At 39.7% G+C, this 12930-nt stretch overlaps 1 protein-coding gene across 1 annotated transcript; it reads right to left on the minus strand.

The window, feature by feature from the left end:
• Nucleotides 1–11038: 11038 nt before the first annotated feature.
• Nucleotides 11039–12644, minus strand: phax (phosphorylated adaptor for RNA export). The gene has a single exon (XM_079262848.1). It carries the CDS (start codon nucleotides 12423–12425, stop codon nucleotides 11214–11216), a length of 1212 nt encoding a protein of 403 aa, XP_079118974.1. The 5' UTR covers nucleotides 12426–12644; the 3' UTR covers nucleotides 11039–11213.
• Nucleotides 12645–12930: the final 286 nt, after the last annotated feature.

Here is a 12930-nt window from a genome sequence, read left to right on the forward strand (position 1 = left end):
TTTGGTTTATATACATAAACTACTGAGAAACAGGGAGGATTCGTTGGCTGAATAGATGATCAAGTTGAAAACTCAGCAAATAGAACACGAACGTATTATCCTATTACTTTTCCGGATTTAACCTCTTACACACAACTCTTCATTTAGCATTTGGTGTGGGAGTGTAGTTAGCTTTATAGCAATTAGCACCTTCATTCTGTCTGACTAGTTGTGAACCATCTAAAAAATTTTTTATCTACTTTCATTGAAAAAAAAACAGGTGAATATGATCCAAGTGAACAAATAACAGTATTTATGAGATGAAAATGAGACTTGAGGAAGCACGTCATTTCCATTTTCAGTCTTCACTGAATGGATGACACTTTTTAAGCAACTAAAGGTCCAGAGAGGCAATAAAGGGGCTAATTATTCATCTATTTACAGTAGAACCAGTTAATATTTGTTTTGATTAATCCAGACACTAAATTCTTATCCAACATCTTGCTCTAATATTTGTAAAAAAAAAAATGTAAATAACTAAAAATGCTGAAAATGATTACTTTGTCCTTGTGAAGACATTTCAAAGGCAATGATGCAAAAAAAAAAAAAGCCAATAGAAAGATTAACAGAATGGAAATACTGATCAAAAAACGCAAATAGCGGATGAAAAGTCCTTTCTATGAATTTCTAATTCAAGTTGTCTCACGTCACAGGAGAGACGTTGACCTGCTGTGTCTGAATGTTCAGGGTGATCTTTTTATTTGAGTTGCGTCATACAAGCCTGGTGCTTTGTGAGGATTTATTCATAAATAGTGCTGGCATAGTTGGCTGCTGAAGCGCAGCTAAAAGGCCACCCACACCAAGCCATGAGGAACATCACTGAAAGAGGAATTCTTTAGAAGACGTTGGTTATGATTAACCAAGGCCGATATGAGAAAAAACGGTGGTGCTGACGCTACATCTGGAGGAAAGTGACTTTGGACCCACTTACAGTTATATTATAAGGTGACATAAAGACATTATTGCACAATTGCGGATCCATATTTGTTTGTTTGTGCAATCCAGCTGATTTACTCATTTAACCTATCATACCCCTGGCCAGCTACAGATGTAATTCATCTCACGCTAAATACAGATGACAGAATCCTAAAGTTATTAGTTTTTATTTTGGCATCAATGGTCAGGGGAAGGGTTGGGTTGTGTGCGTGTGGGTAACGTGTGTGTGCGTTTAAACTTTTTCATGTTAAGCACTTTGATATGCCTTTGTATGAAAAGTGCTATATAAATAAAGTTTTATTTGATTTGATTTGACTTGTAGGGTTCACAGTGATCTTAAAGTCTTTAACTTTTCTTTTTGACTCTTTGTACTATTTTTCAGTTTTAAGCAACTTGTGTTTTGCTTTGTCCACTTGTTTCACACCAAGTTTCAGATACTGATTGCCTATTGCCTTTATTCTACAGCATAAATCATTATTTCATTGTACAAAATATTAGACTTTTTAGCTTTGGATGAAAATACCAAGGTTGGTAGGTTGTGCATTCTTCATTAATGTGTGGGACATATCCTGTGCAGGCTGCTAAGACATTAGCATGCTAGCACAAGAGGCAATTATAAATTCTGCTATGATAAATTGTGGTTTCAAGGGAAGGTTTGTGAAAGTATAACGTGAAAAATAAGGCAGGTGTTAGTAGTGACCCTCAACACCTGACCCACTATTGACCGGTTACTCCTGTCATTTAACCTACCTAAGTCTAACCTCTACCGTGTTGAATTGGCTCATCAAACAATGAATTCAAAGTAAGCTAGTAACCTCATGCACATACAAGCACATGATCTTTAAAATCCAGATGACTTAAAAGCTGACCGCACAATTTTATATGATAGATTGAAAAAAAAAAATCACCAAGAAACAGTTTGGCATTTGAAATTAAAAACATGAACTTTGGAAAATGTTGTTTACTCACTCTCCTGTGCATGAAATCTTCACAATATCTTATCATAGTATCATATTTAACTTGTGATTTGCTATTATGCTTTCTTTACACCATCTATGATGCTTTTAATGTTTAAAACACCTTGCATTTTGTTGTTCGTGAAATTTGCTTCACAATTAAACACACCTTGCCTTTGCAACATGCCATGTCTTGCCTTAAAAAGGGTTTTAGAAAGGATTTTCACTGACTTCTCAAATAGTTCAAGGATTTTATTTTATTTTATAGCAGCAAGACCAGTTATAAATCCTGAGAAAATTTCCCTGCATATGAAAGACAAGTTGCAAACATAAAACAAACAGAAGGACTTTTCACTGGAAGTTAGATCCATCCCTTAAATTATGTTTCAAGAAATCAACATGGTGAGTGTGAAATACTAAAGGTGGACTCCACTAATCACTGTGTGACCTCATAGCGGTTCCACCAGCTTTTTTTATACCCTCCGAAGGCATTTCAACCAAACAGCTGTGAGGTCTGTGTTAAATACTTAAGCTGTGAAGTTAAAAGCTGGCTGGTAAACGCTGCTTGTTATCATAATCACAGAATTTAGAGTATTTTCAAAAACACATGTAAATGAACCACTTTGTATAATCAGAGTATTTTCATAACATCATACACTAACTACATAATGATGTCTGCTAGTTGAGTCCTGCCAGTCTTGTATATGTTTAAAGCGATATCGTACAAGTTTTGAGCCAAACTTTAGCCTGGTGTGCTTAATAACAGATGATTTCTGAGGTCGGTGCTTGACGTGTGTTGGTGGTTCGAGGAGGCTGCCCTCTTCAGAAACCAGACATTGTAACTTTGCCGGAGCGGATCCGTGGGATCATGTGACCTGGACCGCTTTCTTTTCTGCCTCCCCATCTGAACACAGAGGGCTCTGCTTTGTGCTACTTTTTCCTCCTTTTCCAAAGAAAGTTTATTGTTTGTCATAGCCGAATGAAGTAAGAAGGTGAAAACGGTGTCTGAGTGGGCCAGAAAGAAAAAGCAGGAGAAGGATCGCTTCAGAGGAAAGACACGAGTCAACTTTGGCAAAGAATTAGCTGACTGTAGTCTGATGAAAAAACTGTGTAGAAGCAAAATCCACTGTCCGTTTGCCTCATTAGCCTATTAGACTATCAGACTAGTAAGTTAGCTCTGCACCTGTTGTGCAAACAAACCATAGTGTGATGAACTTCCTAACATCTTTCAGCCAGCGTTTATTCAAGACAATGGCAGTAAGTGCATGATGAGATGCAGAATGTTGCAGTATACGTATGTGTCTTCATTTTACTGTTTAGTAGAAGCCAAATGCGGCTAGTTGAAGCTAATCAGCCACAGACCAAAGCTAATGTGACCCCCTAAAAGTTTCTTCCTTTTTATACCAGAAAACTCTGTTAGAAACTGACCATTGTTTACATAGGCAATTTTAACACCCTCAGACACCCTAAAGTTAAGGAAAGTTGATTTACATAGCATAATTCTACAACAGGGTGGTTATAAGGGCTTTCCAGAGACATTGAAACATCATCAAAACATCAGAAAACAAGAAGCATCAATTACAATTAAGAACAAAATGTTAAAGAAAGGAGAAAAAAAAACAATCACTTTTGAAAATTCACCTGTGATGGACTGGGGAGCTGTCAAGGGTGTACCCGGCCTTTTGCCCAAAGACTGCTGGGATAGGCTCCAGCTTTCGCGCGACCCGTCATCGGATTAACCGGTTAGAAAAATGAATGAAGTTTAAAAATTCAGCTGAAAAGAAACTGCAAATTTTGACCTAAATAAGCTTTCTGAGAGTTTGTTCCAGACATATGGAGCATAGAAGCTGAATGCAGCGATCCAGATGACCTTACGGGTCTGATAAGATATTTTGGTCCTAAACCTTTCAGAGCTTTATAGACCAGCTTTAGAACCACAAATTCTATCTTCAGACAGACAGGCAGCAGGTGTAAATACCTCAGAATCGGACTGATGTGGTCAACCATCTCACTCCTCATCCAGACAAAAACACCAACCAACCCCCACGTTGCTGACACAGCAGCCTTGTGATGGGACATGGGGACCATCCAACAACCATCCAGAACTCCGTCCATCTGGACCATCCAGTGTAACATGGCATACATCAGTGAATAAACAAGTTTGAAAATTAGTTATATATTTCTATGATTAACTGCAAACATTTCTGTCAGTGAACTGGTGACAAAACACAGCTTTATGCCCAACTGCAGACTGGAATATCTTGCATGGAGAGGGTTTTGGGATTCCAGAGACACCAGTAGCTGCAAATACCTGCTTGCTGCTGTGGCTGTTTAACAGTTAAGCCCAACGCATTTGTCTGATGGAGACTTTCCTTCATTTGCCTTTATCAGAACAAACCATCTTCTCTCTGAATCCATTTTTAACAGAACAATGATTTTTCTTTTACTTTTCATTAAATGGCCAATATTTACCTTCCTCTGAAGCATCGCACTATTTCCCACTTCTTGAATGGAAAAAGATCCTTTTCATCCCTCAATACATGGATATTGTTGCTTGCTTAATAACATGGAACATCCTACTCTTTATCTAACTTGGGAAGCTTCTTATCAAAGCTGCCTGTGATTGTTATCAGTGATCTAAACGGGAGGATCTAGACAGGAGAAACAACACAAGCTGAAACCCAGCTGTTTAATCAGCTGAAATCCTACATACATCATTATTTGGAACACAATGTAGTATTGTATTTAAAGAGTTAATTTATCCAAACCTGTGAAACTAGTTTCAGGTGTGAAATGCATTTCACAAATGATTAAACACAGTCTTTAGGAATTAAATAGGACAACAGCAGCTTGGCTTTGTTACCCTAGGTTTGTAGGATGCAGGTGCTGAGTGGGTTTATGATTAAAGGCACTTCATTTTTATCTCCATATTTTAAAAAAATGACCAGTGTCAGAGACATGTTGCTATAAAGCTTAGTAGTACAGGGGAAAAAAATCATGACTTTCTAAGTATAAATAGGAGAAACATGGAATAATGTAACAGCTAACATACTTTGTGAATGTGCTCCTTTGTTTTTCTCACTCCCAACTGGGTCACCTTTGTTTCAGTGAAAGTGATGAGTCACTGCCTCCTCTCAATAGTTGTCCGATGATATTATCTAACTCACCTTTACTGCTGTTCTTCCAGCCGCACGCTACAGCTAAGTGAGACTAAAAGAAGATTGCAGCCTTTCTGTGTCAGAAGGTCTGCAGGTCTGTCACCTACTTGTGGCGATGCCCAACATCTCGAACACTCCCTCTGACAGGACTACCGGGGTGCACCAATAAAATTAACCTGCGAATAACTTCTGAGGAAAAAGGAAAAAAAATGTTTGAGCATTTTTCTCTGATTTTTGTGATTTGTTAATTACCGGGTGGATAATTATGGACAAATCCTGAAGGAAATGTGGAATCTAAGCTCTCACATTTTCTCCAACAATATTTGTAGTTGTCGAAAACATTTCTGAATGCTGACATGCAGCAACTTGTCCAAAGATACGACTCTTTCAGCTCTCGTTTTGTTTGATCTAATGGAAATAAGAAACAGCGTGCTGTATCCAGGCAACAAGTTTGTTGCCAGGTGACAGATACAGAGGTCCTGAGACCAGAGACTGCATGTAACAATTCCACATTGAAAAAGAGGAGGCAGAACATCAGTCACCTCCTGCATTACACATATTTCTTTGATAGTCCTGCTTTGATCATCTTTACCATTAAAGCAAACACCTTCTTTCTACTCAAATGCAAACAAATGCATTATAGTCTGCACAGGAGCAGAAGAAGTGACAGTGAACAGTGAAACTCAGAGAGGAAACATGTTTTCTTTGCCCTTTGTTAACTTAATGAATCTAAGTGCCTCATGGAATCCTGGTATGCAGTGTGACCACCGATCAGACAACACAACAATACCAGTAAGTAGTGGGATTACCAAACATGCCTCTGCCAGAACATTTGGTCTTTCATGTTGCTGTCACGAGAAGAGATAATGATCATTTCCAAGCCGATTCAGCAGACAAATCCAATGGCACCATTAAATGCGTTCCTTCTCCCCCCAAGCTGTGTGGGACGACTGGATACTTTACTTTGATTTAGATGCAGCTGCTTTAGCAGTGAGTATTGGTCAGATTTGTTTAGCAAATATTGAGTGTTAAAATGTCCGGTAATGTTCTGTTCATCTTGAAAAATTTACATCAGAACTGCACTAATGAGTGTTTTTTTTTTGTTTGTTTGTTTTTTTACTCTATACTAAACATCACAGTGACAACATATTCTTTGACTTTATAATTGCCCTGGGTTTCTTTGGAGCTGTAAATCAATTCAACAACTCAAAACAAACTAAAAAGTTTTTGTTTTGTTTTTTTTGTTTTTTTAATTGTTGTTATTTTTGTTTGTTAGTACAAGTTTTTCTCATAATGCCAGTAGTTACAAACCCCCGGCTCTGCTAAGGAAAGAGGGGCAGCAACATTAAAGACATAGGAGTAATTGGGGTAAACCAAGGATTTAAAATTCCACCAACATTTTGGTCACAAAACAACCTTGCTGGTTCACACCACAAAACGATACAATAACCAGAGAAAACCACACATCCAAAGGCCAACTACAAGGGCCGACAAAGGCAGCCACAACAAAACCAACAAGTCCCAAGAATTCCAAAGTGGCAAGCTGTTCCACACCAGAACAACAGCTGCTCTGAACATTCATCAGAAGCTGGGGAAGCTCCAGCCGGCCAGCCAAGGAAGGGGCCAATCACAGGCAGGTGACGGCACAGTCGGGTGGCTCCCCTTTTCCTTAGCAATAAGGACAAGATAGCTGCTTGTAGGAGTCTTCTTGAAATACATAAGCTGAGGCCTGGCGCCGTAACACCAGTCATGTTTTTCCCCCCTTATATATTGTTTAAAACAGAATTGATTTAAAAAACAAAGGCAGATTGCATACTTCTAAAGGGAAATATGCTTACATGCATGGCATTTTAGTATAATTTTACATTTTATAGTTTATTTGCTACATTGTTGCTGCATGTGCAGAATTATTTCACTTCAATATGCATCTTTTTCTGATAATCTACATACATTACATCTAGTGGCCACTTCTTGTGTAAAATGGCGTGTATGCTATCTAGTGGACGGACACATACACTACAAAAATTATTGGATATTTTTTCTGGTTTTTCTTTTATAAAAATCTATAAAATCTATCTTTTATTAAAAAAAAATTATGCATGTAGCATGTTTGGCCGATCGTTTACTAACACTGCTAAGTATGAGCTGATATCATGCTGCTGAAAATATTTCCTTTTATCCTGCTTTTTATTATCAGGAGAAACAAAAGGCAAACCATTTGTTTTTCTTTTTAAAATTTTACCACTTTTTTTTAAAAAGATAAAACCAATGATAACCCCCAAAGACCAGGGAATCAAAAACACATCTTGTTCAGTTAAAATTAGACTAGGATGGCATCTAAATTCACCAATCAAATCTTCTATAATAAAAAAAATATTTCTAAACAGAAGCTCGGGAGCTGTAAACTACTAAATACTCCTTAGTACCTACAGCAGCTTCCTTATCCTCATCCTTAGCTTATCCGATTGGCTTTTTTTAACAAGACAAAATGGTATTAACCAGTGTTTAAGAATTACTCCCATCTAGTGGTGAAATGATTGAATGCAAACAACCAACTTGAGCGCATTATTACCACTACCGAAGCTGAGGAGAGTCATAAATGTTAAAAAAAAAAAATCAACATCTTGCACAAGTTACATTAAGTGATGAGGTAGAGAATGATACATAATTCTGTTTCATCATATATTCTGATGAGTTACAAACATTTCCTCCATGTATTTGGTGCCAAGCTACTGCTAATGGCTAATGTCCCACCCCATTGACAAATCAGCTGGAATAAATTATGAAACAGTAAAAACTTTGGGAAAATATTACTTAAAAAACACACCTGCAGAAACATCATCTGCTGGTGACTTTAGTGAAGATAAACAACTGAAAAATGTTGCAATGAAACTTTTCCGCTGCAGACTAATAACAATATAAGCCGTCTCTGCTGTTTTATAAAGCAAGTAACAGTAAATTATCCAACTCATAAAGGAAGATAGAGAAGTTGCTGGACTACTTGTCCTGTTTCTAACATAACAGGAAAATAAGCTTCACTTTTAGAATGAATGAACATACGTGTCCAGAAGAAAACTGCAAAACTCCTCCCCTCCGCCTCCGGGTGGGGGGACGGGTCCTGACTGTTGTCTGTGCTTATGCACCGAACAGCAGTTCAGAGTACCCACCCTTTCTAGAATCCTTGGAGGGAGTGCTGGAGGGTGCTCCTTCTGGGGACTCCATTGTTCTGCTGGGGGACTTCAATGCTCACGTGGGCAATGACAGTGAGACCTGGAGGGGAGTGATTGGGAGGCATGGTCCCCCCCTCTGAACCCAAATGGTGTTTTGTTGTTGGACTTCTGTGCTCGTCATGGATTGTCCATAACGGACACCATGTTCCAACATAAGAGTGTCCATATGTACACCAGGCATCAGGATCTACATGTGCTTTGTGGACCTGGAGAAGGCATTCGACCGTGTCCCCTGGGGGCTCCTGTGGGGGGTACTCCAGGAGTATGGGGTACCGGACCCCCTTGTACGAGTTGTCCGGTCCCTGTACGACAGGTGTCAGAGCTTGGTCCGCATTGCCGGTAGTTAGCCGGATTCATTTCCGGTGAGGGTTGGACTCCGCCAAGGCTGCCCTTTATCACCGATTCTGTTCATAACTTATATGGACAGAATTTCTAGGCGCATCCGAGGTGTTGAGGGGATCTGGGTTGGTGGCCTCAGGATTGGGTCCCTGCTCTTTGCAGATGTTGTGGTCCTGGTCGTGATCTCCAGTTCCACCTCCCTCTGTGAGGAGACCCCGGGGAAGACCCAGGACATGCTGGAGGGATTATATCTCTCGGCTGGCCTGGGAACGCCTCGGGATCCCCCCGCAGAGTTGGCAAATGTGTCTGGGGAGAGGGAAGTCTGGGTTTCCCTGCTTAGGCTGCTGCCACCGCGACCCGACCCCGGATAAGCGGCATGAAGATGAAAAAGATGAAGTTCAACATTAATTTGTTAGTTCTTGGGGGAAAAAAATGCAAGGATGGTGTGTAACCAGCAAATAACTTTCAAATGCTACATTTCATGTATTTCACAATGAAGAAGTTGAGGTTATAAATGTGTTTCACAAAAAAAAAAAAAATTCACAAAAAAAACTGTATGTGAAGACAAACAAAAACAGTCTGACAAGACTCTCCAAGCCTCATATGAAGAGACAAGTAAAAATGCCTATATGAGTAGTTGAAGGTCATGGATGCAGCATTTATATTCACTTTAAAAGGACAAATCCATGTATACATGGCATGTGAGCCATTATTTTAACTCAAAGCAAGAAACAAATTTAGTAAAAGAAACCTAGCCTACCTCCAACCTGGCGCCTCCTCTCAAGTTGCAGTGTTAACGTTCATTCGTGCTGTCCAATTTGGCCCCGTTAGGCCTTCAAGTCCTGCAGGGTTTCAATATGTCCTTGTTCCAACACACCTGACTCAGTAAGTCAATGTGAAGAACTTTGCAGGCTGTTGGATCTGTTTTAATAACGTGTGTTGAAGATGGAAAACTCTGAAAACCTGCAGGACTGCAGCCTTCGTAAGACCGAACTGAGTTACCCTGCATTGTCAGATCTTTGCTGCAATGAAATTGTTGCTGTATTTACACAGAATATTTAGAAAATAGAGACCAACCCTATCTCAGTGTCCTCTTAAAAAAGTCAGACAGGACACTACTGTTGGAGGAAACTAACTGTGTGATAGACGATGTCCCATAATTTAACAGTTGGAATCAACATGTTCAATCGGAGCACATGTAAATATTAGACTTGTGAATGTATAAAGACTTAAGGAAAATGTTTTTATTAACTATTTAATGTTTATTTCCTTCCATTTTCTTTCCCATTGCAGAAATCTCTGGCCTGTGTTTTTCATTATTTATTTGCGTCCTTGTCATCAACTCTTACAAAGCAAGTTCAGCAGAAGCAGATGCCCACCTTCCCCAAGTCTGGTTCATGTTAGCATCTTCACAGTCACTCAATGTTTGATGAATGTACAGAGTATGCAGCTTGTTCCACACAAACATTTTCATTTCTTATTTTAGAAATGCTATGTAAACTGTATTGGATTAATTTGGAAAGATTTGGCTTGAAAAGCACAGAAATGTTCTAGTTACCTGGATAGAACTGGACTGCACTCATAATGATCTTTTCTACAAAATGTAGTAAAGGTGAGTTTATTAACACACTTCTGTTTCAAATTTAATTATTTCACGTTCAGCTGAGACCTGCAAAACCCCCAAAAAAATTAGATTGAATGTCATTTACTGAAAGCGCACAAAGCATTATATAAAAAAAAAAAAAATTAATTACACCCTTTCTGGCAGCCATGTCTTTTTCCCATTATGCATTGTTTAATTGAGATTTAAAAACAAAGGCAGACTGCATTCTACTAAAGTGAAATAATTACATGCATGGCATTTTAGTCTAATTTTACATATTATAGTTTACTTGCTACATTGTAACTTCATGAGAAGAATTATTTCACTTTGATAGGCATCTTTATTCAATAATCTACATACTTTACTTCTAGTGGTCTCTTCTTGTGGAAGATGGCATGTATGCCATCTAGTGGATGAACACCTACACTACAAGTACTCTGGTTTTCTATTTACAAAAATCTGTTTCTTGTGTTTTTAATTGTAGATGTTGCATGTTTGGCCAACAGTTTACCAAGGCTACTAAGTACGAGCTGCTATCATGCTGCTGAAAATATTTCCCTCTATCCTTGTTTTCACTATTAGAAGAAACAAAAGTCCACTTACTGCTTTTCCTTTTATAATTTTACCAATCACTTTATTTGTTTTGATGATACAGTCATGTATGATTTTATTAACTCAAGACCTCAATATCATGATAACCACCAAAGACTGAGAACCAATAACAAATCTTGTTCATCTCAAATAGACTTGGACGTCATTTAAAATCACAAAGTAAACCTTCTTTAACTGAAAAATGTTTCGAAACAGAAGCTTTTCTTTTGTTTTACATTGTCATTGATGTAAAACACATTTAATAGAGAAAACTCAAATAGCAGTGTAAATATTCATAGTGCTTTCTGTGTGCCATTTTAATCCAAGTCATAACAGTCCTTGTTCAGACCACACACCACCCTCAGAAAACCTCCAGATCCGTGGAGTTGTAAACTACAACTGAGTCCTCAGTACCCCCAGCAGCTTCCTCTTGAACTTCCTCCTCTTCTTCTTCTTCCGCTGCCTCCTCTAAAGACTCCAAGGCCTCATTGGTATCACTAGCAAAAGTCTCCCTGGAGACGTCGTCGTGCTCCTGCAGGTTCAACGTCCCGATTGCCTGCTTCATCTTCTTAGCCACCACGTGCCGTCTCCTTTTCTGGGCAGCCTTCTTGCTTTTGTTCTCTTTTAGCTGCTCCTCAAAGAATATCTTCTTGATCTGGGTCTTGGTGATGCTGGGTGTGTTTTTGAGCAGGTTCAGGTACACCCCACCAGGCGTTCGCCTCCTGCTGCCATCCATGGTGTACACACCACCAGCTTCCTCCAGGGTGGCCGTCTCTCCCAGCAACTCTATGGCTTTCTTCTTCCCGATAACTTTAACAACACGCTCTATCAGCTCTTTTTTGGTCTCTTTTAGTCTGTATGCTATTTCATCTGACACACTCTCATCAGGATCATCCTCAGTGATCTCATACCGGCCCTTGATGTCCATCTCAGCTCTCGGGCCCAGTCTCTCTTTAACTGGCCTTTTCCTCTTTGCATCACCCCCTGATCTCTCCTCCAAGCCCCGGTTTTTCATGTAGTCTTCCAGCTCAGCATCCAGCATACTAACTTCTCCTTCCTTGGCTTCCTGCGACTGCCTCTCCATCTCTCTCTCCTTCTCCATCATCTTTCGGGCCAAGACAAAGTTGTATGTTTCCACATTTCTACTGGACATGTCAACACCCTCCATGCCGAATATGCCAAGCTCTGCAGTTACAGCATCCTGGCACTGCTCCTGGACCACAGAGCCCCATATGTTGTTCACCTTGCGGCTTCCCGGTGCGCCGGTGGCGTGAATGGGCGCGGGGCCTCGCGTGGCGTTGCATGCGGTAGGCTGCGGGGCGTTGGTGACTTTCTGGCGCTTTCGGCGCCAAACTGTTGTCTCATCATCGGATGAATCAGAATCACTGTTGCTTGAATCCACCACCGTCTTACTGTTGATGCGGTAAGGAGCCCTGCTTTGGAAGGACTGGCCGCAGAAAAGCGCAGAAACTTGAGGTCGGATTTGCTCTGCTGCCGCGGTGCCCATCTCATTGTCCGAGCCGGAGCCGGAGATCTCTCCATCTTCTAGGTCACCGTCCATATGATCTGCCATTTTTATCTGAAAGTCGCAGCTTTTGACTGTATTATCCAAAGTAAGGCTACTTGGCAGCTAGCTCAACAATTAGCTGCTAACAAAACCTTTGAACTTAAAACTAAACCCGGAACAAAAAAGTGGGAAAAAACATGCATGTATTTAAAGTGCCTTCAAAAAACTGTGAGAAATTGACTCTGCTCAACGAGAGTTTATATTTCTGAGCTGTTTGCTTCTTCCAGTGACTGTCCAAAAGCACGAAGGGAACAGGAAATTCCCGCGAGGCTAAAACTACAAAACTACACTTCCGTCACTTTCGCCTTCCGCTTGGCTGAACCTTTCAGTATAAAAGTCCACAAAGAGCTTTGAGCTCAGTTTATTTTTCCAAAAGAAAATTTGGATATTTTTCTTACAAGCAATAAATGTTAATGTTTATTAATACCACGCTGAGAAAAAATGTCTTACATAAGATTACTCATATTTCAAACAAATTAATCTAGTAAGAAACCAATTTGAATAAGTGCAA

Source organism: Telmatherina bonti (genome assembly GCF_933228915.1).
Source record: "Telmatherina bonti genome assembly, chromosome: 23".
Classification (NCBI taxonomy): domain Eukaryota; kingdom Metazoa; phylum Chordata; class Actinopteri; order Atheriniformes; family Telmatherinidae; genus Telmatherina; species Telmatherina bonti.

Coding starts and splice junctions, on each gene's coding strand:
- phax (XM_079262848.1), bottom strand. CDS start 12,425: ATGGCAGATCATATGGACGGTGACCTAGAAGATGGAGAGATCTCCGGC.